The sequence below is a fragment of the Manacus vitellinus genome, unplaced genomic scaffold (genome assembly GCF_001715985.3).
Source record: "Manacus vitellinus isolate BGI_N305 unplaced genomic scaffold, ASM171598v3 scaffold_24_pilon, whole genome shotgun sequence".
NCBI lineage: Eukaryota > Metazoa > Chordata > Aves > Passeriformes > Pipridae > Manacus > Manacus vitellinus.
Window position 1 is genome coordinate 567,382 of NW_021939798.1, and position 19,898 is coordinate 587,279.

The following is a 19,898-nucleotide window of genomic DNA, read 5'->3' on the forward strand; positions in this document are numbered from 1 at the left end:
GCCTTTAGATTGCCATATAACTGTAAATAATAACCAAAATGGCTACATATCTGTTTTCCTTTGCAACCAAATTGTACTAAAGTAAACCCTATATATACATATATACACATGTATATGTATTTTATATATATATATATGTAAACACTGATCATATAGTATCGATTTGCTTCAATTCACCCCAAGGGATTTATTAGCAGAAAAACAAAAGTTACTTCTGCCTTGTGGGGCAGGCCGTAACAGGAGTAGAGGCTGAAATCCAATCTCCCAAATAGTAGCAGGCTTTTTACCCTCAAGTGCTGTCCTGGGTGCCCTTCGTGCCTGGAATAGTCATGTCATTGGGAAACATTGTGTTCCTTCCTGTTCCCTGCTTTTCCTTGCTTTATCAATAGCTTGAATAACACAGGCCCCGGGCACAAATAACTTTTTCATTCTGTGTCTTTTCAGGATTCTGAGTGAGAAGCTTCCTTCTTATCCCATAGCTTCATCACTTCTATAAGAGCCTTTGTTGGGATACCTTGCTGAAAGGTTTTGGAAATCCCAGTCGATTATATCAGCTGGATTTCTCTGTCCATGTGGTCATCTATCCTCTCAAAGGTTTCTGGGTTGTTTCACATATAAGACTGAGTTGAATTTAACAGAATGCTCTCTTTGGAAGGACATAAACTATCTGTCCACAGTTGCCCATACCAACTCTTTCTGTGAGGTGTTACACGTGCTTGATCCAGGGCTCACTGGGAGTTCAGAAGCTGTGGCTGTGGCAGTGAACTCCAGCCCTAGGAGCTCTGCTCCAACAGGCAGTGACTGAAACTGAACATGAGGGCTTTCTACCACTGCTCTCAAGTCCTCATTGTCAGTTTAAATGGATCTCTGCTCAGGCCCAGAATCAAGCTACCATTTATCTGCCCAGCTTCTTTGTTACAGCTTCTGCACATTGAATGGAAAATCAGTAGTGCAGGCAGGAAATGACAGCTACTAATGAACTGTGTTTCCCTTCCTCTAATGGGATACTGCAAGCTGTCTCTGCTCACTGTCTGCTCTGACCTCTCTTGCCATAAGCAAGTGAGAAAAACTCTAGTCAAGGCCTTGGGTTTCTACACTGTCAGTAGGGAAAGCACCACACTGCACAGCTGGGCTTTCTCACGAGGAAAGAAAGATTCCCCCAGGCAGGGTGGAGTTTCAGAGTAGCGTGCTAGAAACTCAGCTTTTGTAGACATTGATCTGATTTATAGGAATTAAAGGAATTATCATAGAACTGTCACCAACCTTCTCCAGTTTTAGTCCATGGTAATGGTCTTCTAATTAAAATCAAAAAAAATAGTGGAGATGAAAGAACACCTTCTGTCAGCTTCACAAAAACACATAAACTCTTTTGGTTATCAGCCCTCCACAAGTCTGTCTTGGATAGAGGCCAGCAAGAGGAGCAGCTCACACCTGCCAGTTGCACAGCTGCAAGGTGCTGAGGTGCTGTATGGGTGAATATAAGATGTTGTCTGAGATACAACAGTAGGAAGACTGAACTCACAGGAGTTCAGTCAAGAATTCTTGTCCTTGATTTCTCTTCATGTGATGTTAAATTTCTATTCATAACTCAGCTCCTAAGAAATAAAGAAGGGACAAGTAGTAAGGAACTAGATGACTAAAAGCTGTGTTGTGACATGGGTGAACAGAGGTATTAAAAGACAAGACTTTGATCAAAGACTAATGGTGATACAGATCTAACCTTTAAAACCAGAAACAAATGAAAACATTGCTCATGGTGTTCACAGAAAGGAATCTACAAGTTTTATCATCTACTCATTGAAATGGCTACAAAGACTAATGATTGAAGGAAGTGACAGAGAGTTCACATTTTGTGCAGCCCTCAGATCACTTTGCTGCTTTGTGACATCCTCACTCTTCTTCTTCTATTTTCTTCCCATGCATGTCCCGACTCTTCACTCGGAGCTTGTTGACCTGTGACTCTGCAATGTCAGCCCGTTCCTCGGCTTCCTCCAGCTCGTGCTGGATCTTGCGGAACTTGGAGAGGTTGACATTGGAGAGCTCCTCCTGTGTGGGGAGAGGGAGTTGGTGGTGAGGAGCCCAGGGCAGGGATTTCACTCCTCCTGCACCTCAGCCTTGTGGGGCTGCAGCTCTTCCCTGGGGGGAGGCACAAACCTCCGTCCCCCTCCCACCACTGCTCACATGTCAGCTCACCCCAACCTCCTCATCCTCCCCTTCCCAGGACCCCTCTAGGAAAAGCATCACCAGGACTGTGTAATACGTGAGGAGAAGCTTTGTCACTTGGATTTGTCACTTGTGCTCTTGTTCTCCCACTACTTGCTGCCTGATTATCAGTGTCACTTATCAGGCTGAGAAAGATCCTGAAGCATTCTGCTGCTGACTATTAGCAGAGATTCAGGAACTTCTCAGTGAGTGAATGTGGCCCCTGGGTTTGTTTGCTCTGACCTCCCATATGAAACAGGCTGTAGAACTTGCCTCAGTTCATCCCCGACTGCAAAGTGCCCAGAGCTCACCAAGGCCTCATGACACGACAGCAAAACAGTGAGGCCAAGGCTGTTGTGTCTCGGGAGTTTCTTTCAAGCCCCTTTCCTGGTGTTCAGCCTCATTCAATGCCTGTGCTGCCCCAATGGAAGGTGGCCCTTGCCCATTCTTCCAGCAATACTTACAGCTTCCTCAGCCTGTCTCTTGTAGGATTTCACCTTCATTTGCAGCTTGTCCACCAGATCCTGCAGCCTGAGAACATTCTTCCTGTCTTCCTCAGACTAGAGGAGATGGTAAGGAGGAAGGAGAATGAATTCCTGGTTCTGCATCACACAGGGTTAGGAAATCCCCTTGGGGATGGTGTGTGCAAAATGAGACTTGCTGTGAGAAAACTCTGTCCAAGCCCAAGGAGGCCTCCAGCCTTACCTGGTAGGTGAGTTCCTTCACCCTCCTCTCGTACTTGCGCACACCCTTCACGGCTTCAGCGCTGCGCTTCTGCTCAGCATCAACCTCCCCTTCCAGCTCCCGCACCTGCAATGAGAAGCCCGTCCCTGCAGCTTCCCTGGGGGTGTCTCTCCAAGAGATGGGGTCACTCATGCACCAACACAGCCCTACTCACCCTGGCCTCCAGCTTCTGGATTTGCTTCTTGCCTCCCTTCAAGGCCAACTGCTCGGCCTCTTCCAGACGGTGCTGCAGGTCCTTCACTGTCTGGTCCAGGTTCTTCTTCATCCTCTCCAGGTGGGCACTGGTGTCCTGCTCCTTCTTCAGCTCTTCTGCCATCATGGCCGCCTGAGCAGAGCAAAAGGTCAAAGCCCTTGTGGGGCTGGAGACATTTTGGGGAGAATACATCCCCATCAGCAATGAAAGGAGCCCCGACTCACATCTGTGATGGCCTTCTTGGCCTTCTCTTCAGCATTGCGGGCCTCCTGGATCGTATCCTCCATTTCGCTCTGAATCTGAGAAATGTCTGTCTCCAGCTTCTTCTTGGTGTTGATCAAGCTGGTGTTCTGTGCAACAGGAAAGACAGGAATGGTGCTGTCAGTCCAAATGCCTGCACACCAAGGTCTGAAAGTGCAAGTAGAGTTTAGGAAAATTTTTAATGCAAGAGACTTGCATTAAACTGGGCATGGGAGGCTGGCTGGAGGGACAGCACATTTCATCAGGTGTTTACACAGTAATCACTTACAAGGTGCGGGACAATCTCCCTCTTTTTTATCCCTTGTGGATGGGATTAATTTCCAGCAATGCCTGACCTGGGTGTGGAGGAGCTGTGCACGTTCAGTGGCATCCAGGAGCTCCTGCTCAGCCAGTTTCCTCGACCGCTCCGTCTGCTCCAGGGCTGCCCGTAGCTCCTCAACTTCAGCCTGCAGCAGGTTTGCTCTGCGCTCCACCATGGCCACCTGCTCCTTCAGGTCATCCTGGGTCCTGAGAGCATCGTCCAAGTGTAGCTGGGTGTCCTGCAAGAGAGACAAGAGGAATTACAAGGCACCAGTGTGTGCTTGAGTGCCAAAAATATCAGGGGTCTCTCTATCTGTAGTTTTGCTGAACAGACCTTGAGCACTCCCTGTGTGTTTCTCAGGTTCTTTTGTGCCTCGGCAGCCTGTCGATTGGCATGGCTGAGCTGGATCTCCATTTCATTCAGGTCTCCCTCCATCTTCTTCTTCAGCCTCAGGGCTTCATTCCTGCTCCTGATCTCAGCATCCAGGGTGCTTTGCATGGAGTCTACAACTCGGAGGTGGTTCCTCTTCAGCTGGTCAATCTCCTCATCTTTCTCTGCTATCTTCCTGTCAATCTCAGACTTCACCTGGTTGAGCTCCAGCTGCAGGCGCAGGATCTTCCCCTCTTCGTGTTCCAGAGAGGCCTGGATATGCATCAGGAACAGTGACTTAGACAACCACTTACTTTCTAAGCCATCTTTAACAGGGGTCTTAATGAAACCTAGGCTTCCTTTTCTGCCACATCTCCAAAACATTTACAATAATTTTTAGTAGTGTATGTACCTCAGCTTCCTCCAGGGAGGCTTGCAGTTCAGATTTCTCCTGCTCAACTTGCTTCTTGACTTTCTCCAACTCATGAATTGCCTTTCCTCCCTCCGCAATCTGCTCCGTGAGGTCGGAAATCTCCTCTGTGGGAACAAAGACCAATGGCTTGCTCAGGCCCAGAGCAGAATGGGAAGGGCCCTGTCCCACCAGGGTGACAGGCATCTTTGCAGAGCTGCAGGCACAGACCCCGCAGCAATGCTCAGCTGGTGAGAAAGCCCATCCCGGAGCAGAGGGCCAGGGACTTACGCTGCAAGTTCTTGTTCTCCCGCTTCATTGTTTCCAGGTGGTCCAAGGACTCCTCATAGGCATTCTTCATCTTAAACAGCTCCGTGCTGAGGGAGCGAGACTCCTTCTGGGAGGCCTCCAGCTCAGCCTGCGTTTCCTCATACTTCTGCTTCCATTCTGCCAGGATCTGAAGAGAAACGGGGCGTGAGTAGGGATGTGGCCATCCCGGGGGGAGGCTCTGCCCAGGAGTCCCAGAGCTGGAGCCCAAAAGACCTTGTCAAAGTTCTTCTGCTTCTTGTCCAGAGCAGCGCAGGCAGCATTGGATCGCTCCACATCAATCATCAGGTCCTCCACTTCATTCTGCAGCCTCTGCTTTGTCTTTTCCAGGGAGGCACACTTGGCATTGACAGCTTCAACGTGTTCCTCTGCATCCTGCAGGCGCTGTGCCAGCTTCTTCCTGGGAGGAGATGAGCACAGTGGCAGCTTAGAGCTTAGAAGGGAGTCATTTCTGCACTGCCATGAGTGGGCAGTTGGCCACTTTGGGGGGTTCCAGCTGAGCACTTTTCACAGATCCTAAAGGATCTATCTCTTCTGTGTCCAAGCACCTATGAAGGATTTAGGCCTGTCTTAGCACTTCTAGCCCTAAAGCCTGTGCTTTCCCTTCCAATATACACTTTTTTTCTCCTCCCTGCCCTGCCTTCCCTTCACCACAAAGACAGTATATCCCTGCCTTCATCCTAACCCTATCTCAGCCCACTCAGAGACTTCTATTTCCCTTGACCGCTCTCAGTCTTCTGCAGTCATTTCTCATCCCACTCCCCACGTACTTGGCCTCCTCGAGCTCCTCCGTGCGCTGAATCGCGTCCGTCTCGTATTTGGTTCTCCACTGGGCCACTTCGCTGTTGGCCTTGGACAGGGCGCGCTGCAGCTCCCCCTTGGCTTCCTGCTCCTCCTCATATTGTTCCCGGAGCAAGTCACAGTCGTGGCGAGCGGACTGCAGGGCGTGGGCCAGGGCGTTCTTGGCCTGTGGGGACATGGGGGTGGGTAACTCTAACACTTGTCTTGAGATGCCTCTTGACACCGAAATTGGCAGCGAAATTAGAATGAACCTCTAATTAGGCAAATAGAGAGCTGGCATCTGATGGAGCCCTTACTGATGTGTCTGGAGGATCAGGACATGTTAGTGACAGGTGCTCTGGGGACAGTAATCAGCTCTTTGTGTAAATGTTTTGACATGTGTGGCTGAATCCTGTCTTAGAGAGGATCATCAGAATGGCAAGAAAGCCTTGTGGAGTGCTTCCTCCAGCATCTAAAGCATCACACATCCTTCCCTCTCCAGCTCACGAGTAGAAGTTTGTGTACTATTGGTGTTCCTTCCAGTCCTACAGGTGTTTGGGGAAAGAACATGGAACCTGTCTTGGGTCAGACTATAGGATTCTCCAGATCCTATATCCAGGGGTGATCCAGGCTGTGGACACTAGGGAGCTTCCATACCTTGATTTCTTCCTCTAGATGCCTCTTGAGTTCCTCAATCTGTTGGGTAAATCCTTGCTTGCCCCTAGACAGCTGAGAAATCAGAGCATCTTTTTCCTCCACCTGGCGGGAATATTCACCTGGGAAGGGTAAAGGGAAAAAAGGGAACCAGATTATTAATCCTATCACCCTTTCTGCCTGTAAAGCCATGTAACTAGGAGTGGCCTGAGAGGTTATACCAGTTGTCACGTTGCACCCAAAGGCGTGCTCATGGCGTGCAGGTCCTCCCACTGCACTTGAGGAATGAGGATGTCTCACCTGACTCTGTCTGCAAACGAGCTCTTTGAGTATTGAGGTCATTGATCATGCGCTGATTCTGCTCCTCCTTCGTTTTTAACTCACTCAGCTGATCTTCCAGTGTGCGACACATCTTCTCCAGGTTTGCCTAGGGAGCAAACACAGGGAAGGGAAGGAGATGAACGCCTGCACTCTGCCTCATTCTCACAGCAGGGATATTGTCTGTGGGAATGTGACTGGTAGATGCAGCCTTTGTGCCACACCTTGGCCCTGCGAGCATGTTCTACTGCAATTCCATACCTTGGCTTTGGAGACAGACTCCATGTTACTGGCCAAGTCATCAATCTCCATCTTGAGCTCGCTCTTCTCCTTCTCCAGCTTCTGCTTGACGCGCTGCAGGTTGTCGATCTGCTCCCCCAGCTCAGCTGTGCTGTCCGCGTGCTTCTTGCGCAGGGCGGCAGCCGTGGCTTCGTGCTGCAGCGTGGCCTCTTCGAGGTCCCGGCGCATCTTCTGGAATTCTGCCTCCCGCTTCTTGTTCATCTCCACCTGAGCTGCCGTCGCCCCTCCTGCTTCTTCCAGGCGCTCGCTGATCTCCTCCAGCTCCCTGGACAGGTCAGCCCGATGCTTCTCTGCTTTAGCGCGAGAGGTTCGCTCGGCCTCGATTTCCTCCTCCAGTTCCTCAATACGGGCCTGGAGAACACGAGGGACCCTTCACGCCCGTGCCCTCCTCCTCCCTGAGCCGAGCCTGGGGCAGGCAGGGGAAGGGCAGACACTTGCCTGCAGCTCCTTGATCTTCTTCTGTAGTTGCATGCCCAGGGCTTGTTCATCCTCGATTTTGCTCTGGATCTGGCTGATTTCAAAGTCTTTCCTTTGGGCAAAGCAAAGTGGGTTACAGCTCAAAGGAAAAAGACAAGAGCTGCAGCCCAGCACTGAGGTGTCCCAGGGCCACACTCACTTCTTCAGTTTCTCATCCAGCTGCTGCTTATCATTCTCCAGATCCATGATGCTGTCCTGGGCCAGCTTCAGGTCTCCTTCCAGTTTCCTCTTGGCTCTCTCCAGGTCCATGCGCAGTTTCTTCTCTTGCTCCAGGGACCCTTCCAGCTACACAGAACAAAGCCATCAGTGCTCCACCAGCCAGCTCAAACTCCATACCTGTCTGTTCCTGCTGTGTGTCCGTGGGCTTACATCGTCCACTTGCTGCTCCAGCTTGGTCTTGGCTTTGGTCAGTGTATTGACTTTGTCCTCCTCTGCCTGCAGGTCATCCAGGGTCTGCTGATGGGCCTCTTGGAGGGCTTTCTTCTCTTTTGTCAGCTTGGCGATGGTCTCGTCCAGGGCTGCCATCTCCTCTGTGAGGTTTTTCACCTACAAATATGAGCAATTATCAAAATTCAGTTGAAAACTTGCTTGGTGATTCAGGGAAATTCTCCCTCTGCTGTGCTTAGCCACAAGTTGCACTTTTCACTGCTTAGGTCAGGCCCAGCTCATGTGCTTGAAAGCCAACACATCCTTAGGTTGCTCCTTTGCTCCTAGAAACAATGATTTTTTGACCCTTTAATGTGACTCCCTGTGTGTGTACCTTGTTTTCAGTGGCGTGCTTTTCCTTCTCCACCTTGGCCAGTGTTAGCTCAAGGTCATCAATATCTTTCTTCAGCTCTGAACATTCATCCTCCAGTTTTCTCTTCTTGGCTGTCAGCTCAGCATTGATTTCCTCCTCATCCTCAGCCCTTTCAGTCACTTCCTTAATTTTGGCTTCCAGCTGGATTTTGGTTTTGATGAGCTGGTCACACCTTTCCTCAGCATCAGCCAGGCTATCTGCTTCCTGGTGGGGAGACAGAATTTTGTGAGTTGTAGTATTTTGAACTTTCTCTGCTCTGTCTTTTGTATCACTGAGTAGGCTTGTGTTAAAATGGGAGCTGAACCTGACTTTTAAGTCCAGCAACTGGAAGATCTTGACTGGTGTTTACTGTAAACCTCATCATTTGGAATCAATATTTATTCTCTAATTTCTGTCTCCTAAATATGCCTCACTGGTTGAGTGCCCATGACAATGCTTCATAGTACAAACACAAAAGCACAACCGAACAGCGGTTACTTCCATCACTAATTTCGTCAGGAGCAAGGGCTTAGTGTTTTTTATTTTTCTGATGGAAAATGCATCTAGCAGCTTTTTCTTTTTAATTGTCTCAACAGAAGTCTTAAAATATTTGGGATGTAATGGCTTTTACATTTCTGACAATAAATTAGTTGAGAAAGGTACTTATCACTTTCCTACAGGCATTAAAATTGCTGCAAGACCAATAAAGTTCTTGCCCTCATCTACCTCTGTGGCTTCTTTAAAGACCACATCAAGCATTTCCTTAACTAGTTGATCACTTCATTTGGTGTTAAGAAACTGCCTTTTCCTAATTGAGTTTGAATGGGAAGTATCTGTGTTTCTGAAAGTAATCAAGGCCTTCTAGTGTAGCTGTAGATGGGAAAAGTGTGTGCTTCCCTGGTTTGCCTTTACTGCTTTAGACAGAAGCACTTTTTTGAAAGCTGAGATGTTTCCCTTCCAGTTCAGAGCTCTCAGATGTGCAGCACATGTTGGCTGCTGTTTCATGGCTCTTTCCTCAGACAGCAGGAATGGTGAGTGTCGTGTGGGGCTGCCATAGGTCTCACCCTGCCCATGCCAGTGCCTGTTTCCTCAGCATTACAGTGCCTTAGAAGGTGTGATTTAGACTGTTTTCTACTACTCATCAGTTCCTGCGAGTTACTGCATAGGATAAGATGCCTTCTGACAGTTTATCATTCTTTTTCCAGGGAGAAACAAACAGTGATACTCACAGCCTGCACTTGGAGCTGCAGGTCATTTTTCTCCTGCACCAGTGCTACCATTTTCTCCTCCAGTTCCTTCCGCTTTGCCTCAGACTTTGCAAGCTCTTCCTTGGTTTTCTCAAACTCCTCCTTCATGTTGGCCATCTCCTTCTCAGACTCTGCACTCTTCAGCAAGGGCTTGATCTTGAAGAACAGCTTCATCCAGGGCCAGTGTTTGACGTTCATGAATGCACGAATGTTGTACTGGATGCAGAAGATGGACTCCCTGAAAATGAATTCACATGGTTACTGAATACTCTGTGTTTGGTGAAATTAGACTCAATTAGCCAACTACCAGTGGAACACAACAAATGATTGAGAAGTATCTACCTCCTTTCCACCATTCTCTTGTACTCGACTCTCATCAAGAAACCTCTGCACCTGGCTTGTATCATGGTCATGATCTCTGCTAGTTTCTCATCTCTCATCTCCTCCAGCACACCTATCAGCCCAGCTTTGAAGAACACCTTGAAAAAAGGCAAGATTGTAATACATTGGTCTTGGGTAGTGCATGGCTGGGGGACACAGTGTTTGAATACAGGACTTCATTCTACCTTGGTGTGGCCAAATCTGTACTGGGTGTGGTCAACATCAATGGACCCAAGAAGCTTCTCAGAAGCCTTCTTGTTGTCCATGAACTGTCCCTCTGGGATAGCACTGGCATTAAGCACTCTATATCTGTAGAAGAAAGCAGAACATGAAGAAATTTACATTTCTGAAACTGTAACTGAAGCTCACAGCCTACTCAGCAGTAGCTGAGTAATGTCAGCTTTTAGAGAGGGCATCCTCTCAAGACAGTGAAAGTGAACCTTTCACACCATTATCTCAGAACCCAAGAGAATCCTACAATCAACATAAAATAAATCATAATTTCACAATTAAACATGCCAATGTAAAATGTTTCAAGTTTTTAAGATGATCAGGCTTGGTCTGAATGAGCAGAAAGGTGCAGTGCTCTTACCTCTGTTTGAAGTCAGCATAGAGGACTCTGCTGGGGAACCCTTTCCTGCAGATCCTGATCCCTTCCAACACGCCGTTACAGCGCAGCTGGTGCAGCACCAGCTCGTGCTCCATGGCACCTGACAAAGACCAGCATTAGTGACTACCCCGCTCTCTGACTCTCAGGAAAGGAGCTTCTGCTGCTCAAGTTTTCCTCCTCTTGGGTGTCCTTACCAGGTGTTTTTGTTTCATTTGGGATGATGCACCGTACAAAGTGAGGGTGGGTGCTCCTCAGGTTGGCCATCAGCTTGTTTAAATTCTCCTGTGAGATTACAAGGTAAATTTTAGATTAAATCAAGGAATAATCCCATGCTGACTGTGATGTTCATGTAAAAAGTGAGTGTTTCTTTCTGTGTCTTGACATACAAGAAATGCATGATTATTTTGGTGTAAAATTTCTATAAATATGAATCTGGGTCTTCTCCAGGAATTCCTGTGTTATTTCAGAGGATATTTTAATGAGGCAATGGATTCTGCTCTTACCCTGAAAAGAGCTGAGACAGTCTGGAAAGAAGAACCCTTCTTCTTGCCTCCTTTCTTGCCACCACCACCACCACTGTCTGTGTATCAAAGTAAAAAAAAAAAGTATTAGAATGTGGATATTGCAATTAGGAAATACAGAACACAAAGTAGCTTTACAATTTTAGTGTTTGTGGCTTTAAATCTGAGAAAAATTTGTCCCACACTAAAAATACAATTTTCACTGAACTGACCTGCATCTGCTCCCCCATAGTTGGCAAAGAGTAAGGCCAAGGTCTTGACAGATGATTTCTGGTACAGCCCAATGACAGTTTCATTCAGGGGGTCCTTGTTCTTCTCCAGCCACCCAGTGATGTTGTAGTCCACTGTGCCAGCGTAGTGCACCAGGGAGAAGTGGGCCTCAGCCTTGCCTTTGGCAGGCTTGGGCTTCTGGAAGTTGTTGGACTTGCCCAGGTGCTGGTCATAGAGCTTGTTCTTGAAAGAGGTGTCAGTTGCCTTGGGGAACATGCACTCCTCTTCCAGGATGGAGAAGATGCCCATGGGCTGGAAGGTATCACAGGAAATGACAAATAAAGATGATAATGGAAATGTCCAAGGCCACATTGGATGGGACACTGACCAACCTGGTCTAGGGCAAAGTGTCCCTGTCTCTGGCAGGGGGTTGGAACGAGATGTTCTTTAGGTTCCCTTCCAACCCAGACCACTCTGTGATTCTATGACAGTGACAAGAAGCCTGTGCTACGAACATCAGAGGTACTACTGGGGTGCTTTAGCATCCCAGCCTGGATGAGGGCCTGCCTTTGTCAGGAGTTGTTCTCAGGCAGGGAGCCTATTTCTGCCTTCCCTTTGCCTCCCTGCAGCCAATCTTCATGGAACTGGTAAGGATGTCTGTCCAATGCACATTGGAATTGGTGCAGAATTAGAGGGAGCAGTGCTAAACAGAAACATAATTGGGAAAAGAGCCACAAGAGGCCCTGTGGTTGTGGGAGGTCCAGTGAGATGATACTTATTGCCCAGATTTGTCTGTGGACTTCAGATTTGAGCCTTCAAAGGACAAAGAAAAGGAAACTGACTTTGCTTTGTTTTAAAAGCACTCTCACTCCTGGTGGGAGTCCAGGCTACTTTTCCAAGCTTGAAGACCAGAAAATGCAGGACTGATGACACAGAGGTGCATTTCCCCATTTCTCTTCCCCAGATGAAACTAAATTTCAGTGCAAAATATTTTGCTTAACTGATGCTGCATGTCTGGTTCTGAGCTGAACCTGCCTCAGAAACATCACATAATTCCAGCATTCATCATACATGTGTATGGGAGAGGTACCTTCTCAATGAGCTCAATGCAGGCAGCCAGGTCCATCCCAAAGTCAATGAACTCCCACTCAATTCCCTCCTTCTTGTACTCCTCCTGCTCCAGCACGAACATGTGGTGGTTGAAGAACTGTTGCAGTTTCTCATTGGTGAAGTTGATGCACAGCTGCTCAAAGCTGTTGAACTGGCCAAAGCAAGGAAAGGTGCACGGGTTCTCAAAGCGTGCCAAACACCACAGGCCTTTGCTGGCATTCTCCTAAGGCTGGTTGAAGTTCCACAGCTGAAACACCATCCCCAACCCTACTGTCCCAGCCTGTGTTTCCTTAGCAGGGCTTCTATTGTACCACTCCCTGGCCTCGAAGGATTTTTTTATCGTTGCCTCTGAAATCAAGCTACAATTCTTTTTCCCTGTGCTACTCAACAGCAAATCCTTTGGTAACCTCAGCTGCTCCATTGGGTATGTGTTGCAGGTTTCTGACCTCCTGGACAGTGGAAACCTCCTCAGTGTCCCACCCAAGGATTTCTCTGCCCTCGCATCAATAATCTGGGGGTTTCCGTGCTCAGGAAACATGCTGGGAGCTTGCCCACGGCACAGCCTTTCCTTGGTTTTCCAAGAGCATCCAGCCCTTTGCCCCAAGGCTGTGTGAGCCTTAGTCCTCGAGCTCTCTCTCTGTTTGCAAAGCCTGAAACCTTTGTGAGCTCACGGGCCTCTGTTTGCCAGAAAGGCAATGTTAGAATTGGTGTTTGTCAGCAAAGCCTTTTGAGGGGGCTACAGTGACAGAGAAGAGGGAGGAGTTCCTAGAAAAATCAGATGAGAAGGATAAACTTTTGAATCCTCTCAAAAAGAAGTGTGTGTCTGAGTCCTCATGACCCTTCCTCGCTCCTCGCTTGACTAGGGTGTCAAATCCTTGTTCCTTACATCAAAGATCTCGAAGCCAGCAATGTCCAGCACACCAATGAAGTACTGCCTGGGCTGCTTCGTGTCCAGCTGTTGGTTGATGCGAACAACCATCCACAGGAACATCTTCTCAAACATAGCCTTTGCCAGGGCACCCACTGAATTGTTCACCTAAAGCAGAGGAGACAGGACCAGAGTTCCCTCCCGGGGTCACAGAAGAATGCTCATGTACTCCCTCAAGCCATGCATTGTCAACCTCCAGATTTTACCTGTGTCACGTTTTGACCTTTGGTCACATACTCATTCCCAACCTTGACTCGGGGATAACACAAGGCCTTCAGAAATTCAGCTGAGTTAAGGCCCGTCAGGTAGGCAGCCTTGTCAGCCACTAGAGATGGGGAAAGGAAGAGAAAAGTATTTCATGGATGGTGTTCATATTTTAGGAATGGAAGAGCATTTATCTGATCCCATACAGAAAGCTTGGGAAGGAATGTGAATTGTGCAAGCTAATGATGGCCTTCTTCGAAAGCAAGAAGAGGTATGGCTTAGATAGGAGTAGCTTGAACCTGGAATTTCCCAGAAGAATCCCAAAAGCCTCTAGTAATGCATGAGGTGAGCATGCAGTGGCACATGGATTTCTGGGTAGCAAAGCTTAGGGGAGTTATTTCACCAAAAATACAACTGGACATCATGGTTTCTTAATGGTTGAAGGGTTTCAAGAGAGAGAAAGACTATCACTGGACAGAATAATGGAACTTCCCATGGCTGAGAAAACACCTCTGCATTTAGATGGACTATATACAAAGATGGGTTTCTCGGTGTTGTATGTGGAGACTCAGCCCAACAGAGGTCTGTCTTTGGAGGCTTAACATATCATCTCTGGAGACAGACAAGTGCTTTAAACAAATCAGTCACTGAATTTGCTGATACCTTCTGTGCCATCAGGCTCTGCCTGCTCCTCTCGTTGTTTCTGCTTGAACTTCAAGTTCCCATAGTGCATGACAGCCCCTGTCAGCTTGTAGATGGCTGTTTTCTCATCAGGAGTAAAGCCCAGGATGTCAATGGCACTCTGCAGTAAAAAAGCATGAATTCAAATACATGTCCTTAGTGGGTCAGCGATGTCACCCTCAAGATATGCACAGTAGAGACCTTTTTGCTGTGTTACTCACATCTGTTGCCATCAGCTCCTCCTGGTCATCAATGCTGGGAACAGTGACCTCCCCTTGACTCACATAGTGGAAATCATAAGGGTTGGTGGTGATGAGGAGCATGTCTGAAAGCAGGAAGAGGCAAGGCACAGGCTTAGTTTTGCCAAGCAAGTGACAGAGGGAACTGTTGCTCAGGGTTCATCCTCAGAAAGCCATAATGCTCCTTCCTACCAATTAGCTCTGGCTTCTTGTTGGACATGATCTGATAAAAGATGTGGTAGCTTCTTTCTGCCTTGAGCTGGAAAGTGACTCTGGACTTCTCCAGCAGATCTGCCCAGGAAGGTAGAAAGAGTTAGGCACAGCAATGCACACGGAGGTGGGAATTTGGGAAGGGATGGGACCAGTCCAAGAGAGTCTCTTACAAGTTTCAATATCAGCAGAAGCCAGTTTGCCTGTGGGCCCAAAGTGGATTCTGATGAATTTGCCCTGTTAAGGAGAAGCAGCAGCATTTGAATCTGGATGGTTTTCTCTGACATCTCCTTTACATGGAGACCTGCTCAGGTATCACTTGTCCTGCCATGAGAGGGAGAGATTTTGTCCAAGTCACCAACTCACAAAGCGCGAGGAGTTGTCGTTCCTCACGGTCTTGGCGTTTCCAAAGGCCTCCAGCAGTGGGTTGGCGCTGATGATTTGATCCTCAAGCGTCCCCTGCAGGGGGAAAATTATTCACTGACTGTGTTGAGTCAACAGGGCAATGACAGCCCAAGTGTCCAGTCTGTTCTTCCTGACTCACCTGCATTTTGCCTGACTGCTCCTCCTTTTTCTTCTCCCCGCTGGCTGCAATTGTTGCAAAGTACTGGATGACACGCTTTGTGTTCACAGTCTTCCCGGCACCGGATTCTCCGCTGTCAGAGCAAGGAGAGAAGCAGAGAGTGTGGTCAGGCAGGAGGGGCCCTGGCCCTGGGCAGCCCCTCAGGGACCCGAGCAGGGGGTGTACGTACGTGATCAGGATGGACTGGTTCTCCCGATCTGGGGAAGAGGCAGAAATGAAGAGATTATTAGTGCACTGGCAATAGGCAGCTAATTCCTTTCATAAATGTCTCTACTGTCACCACTTTCAAACATTTTAATGTTCCCAGCTGCAGCTGGGAAGCTGATATGTCAGCCCTGATATGCTTGGCAGGGGTAGCAAATGTGCTTCTTTTTCTGGATATTCTCTTCATGTCAACCTGCTCATTTTCTTTATGAAAATGATTTCAGCTAAGGGGCAGTTTTGTAGAATTGCTGATTAAATGATCTATCAGTCAGCTGAGGTGAACTGGGTCATGTGTTTCTCATAAGCTTTACAACACAAGCAACAAGTACTCCTCATCAGTCCGCAAGACCCCTAAATGTTTTTTATGTCAGTAGCCAGTTGATTTTTGCGTAAAGAAAATCATGGGAATTTCATAAATCTTTACCAGAACAGTCTCTCATGCTCTAGAATATTGAAATTTTGATACTTCCAGACCTCAATTTGATATTTGTGTGTGCAGTAGCTTAGGCTGAGTTTGCTTTCCAGAATTTTGTCTGGTTGCTTTTTTAACCCATGCTCACCTCTTTTTGTGTTGCTTCAACTTTTATCATTCAATCTGCTGAGTTTTTAAACTATTTAATGATGAAGGAAAAAAATGTTCCTCGTGGTAAGCTTGTTTTTTCCTGTACTCTGTCTTGTCTATTCACCTTCTCTATGCCATGCATAACTTTATAAAGTAGCAAAAATCATTTTTCTACAGTTACCAGTGCAGACATCCTATTCTACCTTAGGGAAGCCTTTTCATCTTCATCTTGACCACTTCCATTTGACAATGTTCTTTTGTGAAGAAGGAAGGCTGGAAATGCACACAGCACACAAGGTGCAGATACTCCTTTGTAACAACCATGATATAATGATGCTTTCTGTTTTGGTCTCTACTTCTTGCTCAGTGATCTTCAATTTCCAACTTTTTATCTCATACATTTATTGTCATTGAGACCAAATGTTTGAAGCAGTATTTAAGGATATTTATAACAGAAGCAGCAGTTCTTGTCAATGAGGGGTTTTTTTCCCAGTGCCAATTGTTTTACACTCTTGTTCACAAAAATTTGTTGCACCATCACTGAATAAGAACTTAATGTCAATAAGTCCCCTTGAAATTCTTCAGTATTATACTGCATCTTTACTGACCTGAAGGACTTGGTCAAATCAGAAATATTGTCATAATTTCCAGATCATTTTAAAAAATGTTGAACAGCTTAAGGCCTAGGACAGATTCCTGTGTGATTTCATTGATTAAATCTTTGCACTATGAAAACTGTAAAAAATATTTTTACTATGTCTTCCATATTTTTAAGCAGTTCTTTTTGAATTTTCTCAATTCTATAACTATTACTGAATGCAAGTATAAAAAATACGTTAAGAATAGCTGCTTTGCAGCTGTACGGAAGTATTTCATTGAATTCAGATTACCTCGACCAGCTCTCCTTTGCTAAAATAATCAGCAGTTTTGTAAGGCAAGACTTGTCTTTTAAAAGAGTGCATCTTTCTTCTGTATCTTCGTAAGTCACGTAAATTGACGTGCCTGGTAGTTGATTTAGAGACTGCTGGTGGTTTGACTTCTACAGAAATGAATCTTACTGGGTGTACTGCTGGCTCGTGGATATCTTGTTTTCCAGCAGGACCCCCAGGCCCCTCACAGAGCTGCTTTCCCCCCAGATCAGCCCCCAGCTTGTGCTGCTGCACGGGGTTGTTGCTTCACAGGTGCAGGGCTCTGCACCCACTTGTGTTGAATTTCAGACAGGTTCTCTCTGCCCATCTCTGTAACATGCACAGCCCTCAGGGGAATCAGCCACTACTCCCAGATTTGTGCCATCAGCAAACCCCCTCATCCAAGTCACTGAGGAATTAAACAGTGCTGGGCCCAGTATTGACCCATGGGAGACACCACAGTTGACAGACCTCCAAGTAGACTCTGAGCCACTATTGAAGCCCTGTAAGACTTGCCATTTTGACAGTACTCAATCCACCATCTACTTGTCCAGCCTGCTCTTCCTGAGCTTGCCTATGAGGATATCATAGGCAACAGTGTCAAAACCCTTGCTGAAGTCCAGGTAGACAACATCCACTGCTCACCCTCACCCCTCCGTGCAGTTGTCCCAATGCAGAAGGCAATCAGGTCAGGTAAGCATGATTTCCATTTGGTGAATCCACGCTGACTACTCCTGACCATCGTCTTGTATTCCTCATTCTTAGAGATGGCCTCCAGGACGAGCAGTTCTAACACCTTTCCAGGGATTAAGGTGAGGCTGACAGCCCTGCAGCTCGTTGGATCCTCCTTTTTGCCCTTTTTGAAGACTCCTGTGACATTTGCTTTTTCTGGTCCTCACAATCCTCTCCGGACTGCCATGACCATTCAAATGAGAGAGAGAGGCCAAGATGTGGTGTCCTCCAGTTTCCTCAGAGTTCACAGGTCCATCCCATCAGGGCCCAGGTATTTGTGGATGTCAGGTTTGACTAAATGGTCTCTAACCCAATCCTCAACCAAGGGAAAATCTCACTATTTCCAATGATGAGAAAGCATCACCCTCACAACAACATTAAACTAAACTGTGCAGTGAAAAGACTTTTTTTCCTCTTCTGCAAGTGTTCACAGCCAAGTAGTTTTAAAGAAAACTGAGTAACTCACCAGTCAGCATGAACTGATAGGCGTTGTCAGAGATGGAGAAGATGTGTGGAGGGGCCTCCTGGCGCTTCTTGCCTCGGTAGGCCAACACCACCTCCGGGTTGTACACGGGCAGCCACTTGTAGGGGTTGACAGTGACGCAGAAGAGACCCGAGTAGGTCTGCGAGGAAGGGACACAGCACGTTGGCTTCCCCTGGGCCTGGCAGAGCAGTTCCTCCAGCTGCCCAGAGGAAGCTGCTGCTGCCACTTACGTAGATCATCCAGGCTGCGTAACGCTCTTTGAGGTTGTACAGCACAGCGGGTTCGTGGAGGTGGGTCATCATGGCCATGTCCTCAATTTTGTCATACTTTGGAGGGTTCATGGAGAAGACTTGATCTTCCTTCACGGTCAGGGTCTGCCAGAGAATAGAGAGGTTCATGTATGTCATCTAAGAACCGAAAGTGGGAACGACATTTCATTTGTAAATCTTGCATTTACTCACCTCTCCCCCTTCAGTCTTGACAGTGACCTTGCCTGCATCCTTACTCTCAATTTTCCCTTTCACAAAGGATTCTTTAGGATGAACCACAAAGACAGATGTCTTGGCATCAAAAGGCTTGTTCTGGGCTTCGATTCTCTCCTTTTCTGATTTTCGGAGGTAAGGAGCCGCCTCCCCAAAGATGGCCAACTCAGCATCTGCAGACGTCATGTCTGCGCTTTACTGAAGGCACGTCAGCAGAGAACCCTGAGGGACAAAACAAATGTAGTATCCACAGATCATTAATGTATCTTGCTTGCAAGGACACCTTTTCCAATGCTTTCAAATGTAGCACATACTAGAATTGCTAAAACTGGCAAAATTTGCCTTCCTTCTCTTTAATGATTTAAACCCAGAAGAGAAAAATATTGTTTCATCTTTGATTAATATAGAATAACCTTTTAAAAATTCTTGTTATTTGTTTCTTATGACACTGTGCAGATTGTACTTTGGCTTTATGGGTTGTACCATCATATTTGAGAATATGAAATACATTAAAGGAACGTTGTTATTCTAATATGAAATATAATAAAAAAAGAGTATAGATAGAAAATATATGACTGCCTTGAAAGCAGATGAAAAAACTTAGTTCGAGACCAGTTTCAAAGGGAAAAATATATTGCATAATATGCAATAATGGGGGATACTTAATTTCAGCAAATCACTAGACACAGTGCACTTACCTTGAAACTGTTCTAGGAGACGGGGCAGAGCACTGCAAAGACACTTTTATAGAGTCTGGTTGGCAGATGCTCTGGATTCTTCCTCTTTCTTCGGTCAAAACATTTTTTGGCAAACATTATTTGGCAAGGCATTGTCTGGCAAACTGAACTAAGGGCATAATTGTCATTTGATTTAAGGAGATAGAAATGTTTTGTATCTTACCAATGCTGTGAATGTATTGACTATAAATAATTTGTCTAGAAACATAAGGACAGAATCTCAATTAGTCAAAGCACTTGGAGAACTTGGATGTAGGACCAATAGATTATACTGCTACATTTCCAGTAATTTCCTCCTGGACTCAAGGCAGACTTTTGTTGCATAACTGTGGTGCAACTTTGATACATCCTCAGTCCAGCACTTGCACCCCATCACAAGCATCTTGTACTGTCACTTGAGCTGCTTTAAACAGTATCAGCTCTAAACATGCTCTTCTCCTGGTCATTGGCATTTTGACTGCTAAAAGAGCTCAGAGGATAAAGCTCAGGGAAGAGCACAGGGGCAAGGTCAGAACAAATGGTGCCTGTGATCCAAGGAGATCCAACACCAAGCAGTGGCCCGGGCATGAACAGCTTGTTCCAAGGAAAAGCACACACTTCTTTGAAGTTCAAACCCAGAGCTCACCTGTGGGCTCCCTGTGCGGTGGAGGGGGGAGGCTGATGGAAACACCCTTTGTCCTGCCCAGGAGGAGCCCAGAAACAACCTGTGTAAAACAGTGAGTGCAGGGGCACATCAGAAGCCCTGTCTCTCT

The 19,898-nt window shown here is 46.9% G+C and overlaps 1 protein-coding gene across 1 annotated transcript; it reads right to left on the reverse strand.

Moving 5' to 3' along the window:
- Positions 1 to 1,890: 1,890 nt before the first annotated feature.
- On the reverse strand, positions 1,891 to 18,610 carry LOC103766641 (myosin heavy chain, skeletal muscle, adult-like). Its single transcript, XM_018073082.3, has 38 exons — positions 18,389 to 18,610; positions 18,158 to 18,301; positions 17,910 to 18,066; positions 15,207 to 15,234; positions 14,999 to 15,110; positions 14,821 to 14,913; positions 14,628 to 14,691; positions 14,437 to 14,535; positions 14,227 to 14,330; positions 13,988 to 14,126; positions 13,327 to 13,445; positions 13,079 to 13,228; positions 12,173 to 12,343; positions 11,085 to 11,394; positions 10,855 to 10,931; positions 10,546 to 10,633; positions 10,334 to 10,451; positions 9,927 to 10,050; positions 9,703 to 9,839; positions 9,343 to 9,598; positions 8,096 to 8,338; positions 7,705 to 7,881; positions 7,475 to 7,620; positions 7,297 to 7,387; positions 6,820 to 7,209; positions 6,541 to 6,667; positions 6,244 to 6,362; positions 5,577 to 5,773; positions 5,023 to 5,206; positions 4,771 to 4,936; positions 4,483 to 4,607; positions 4,035 to 4,343; positions 3,736 to 3,939; positions 3,364 to 3,489; positions 3,101 to 3,271; positions 2,908 to 3,012; positions 2,667 to 2,762; positions 1,891 to 2,046 (listed from the first exon to the last, which is right to left on the reverse strand). Exons 1-38 carry the CDS (start codon positions 18,593 to 18,595, stop codon positions 1,891 to 1,893), a joined length of 5,829 nt encoding a protein of 1,942 aa, XP_017928571.1. The 5' UTR covers positions 18,596 to 18,610.
- Positions 18,611 to 19,898: the final 1,288 nt, after the last annotated feature.

Coding starts and splice junctions, on each gene's coding strand:
- LOC103766641 (XM_018073082.3), bottom strand. CDS start 18,595: ATGACGTCTGCAGATGCTGAGTTGGCCATCTTTGGGGAGGCGGCTCCT. Junction 18,302..18,388: donor TCAAGACTGAAGGGGGAGAG/GTGAGTAAATGC, acceptor ATTCTCTGGCAG/ACCCTGACCGTGAAGGAAGA. Junction 7,388..7,474: donor CTGGATGAGAAACTGAAGAA/GTGAGTGTGGCC, acceptor CTTTGCCCAAAG/GAAAGACTTTGAAATCAGCC.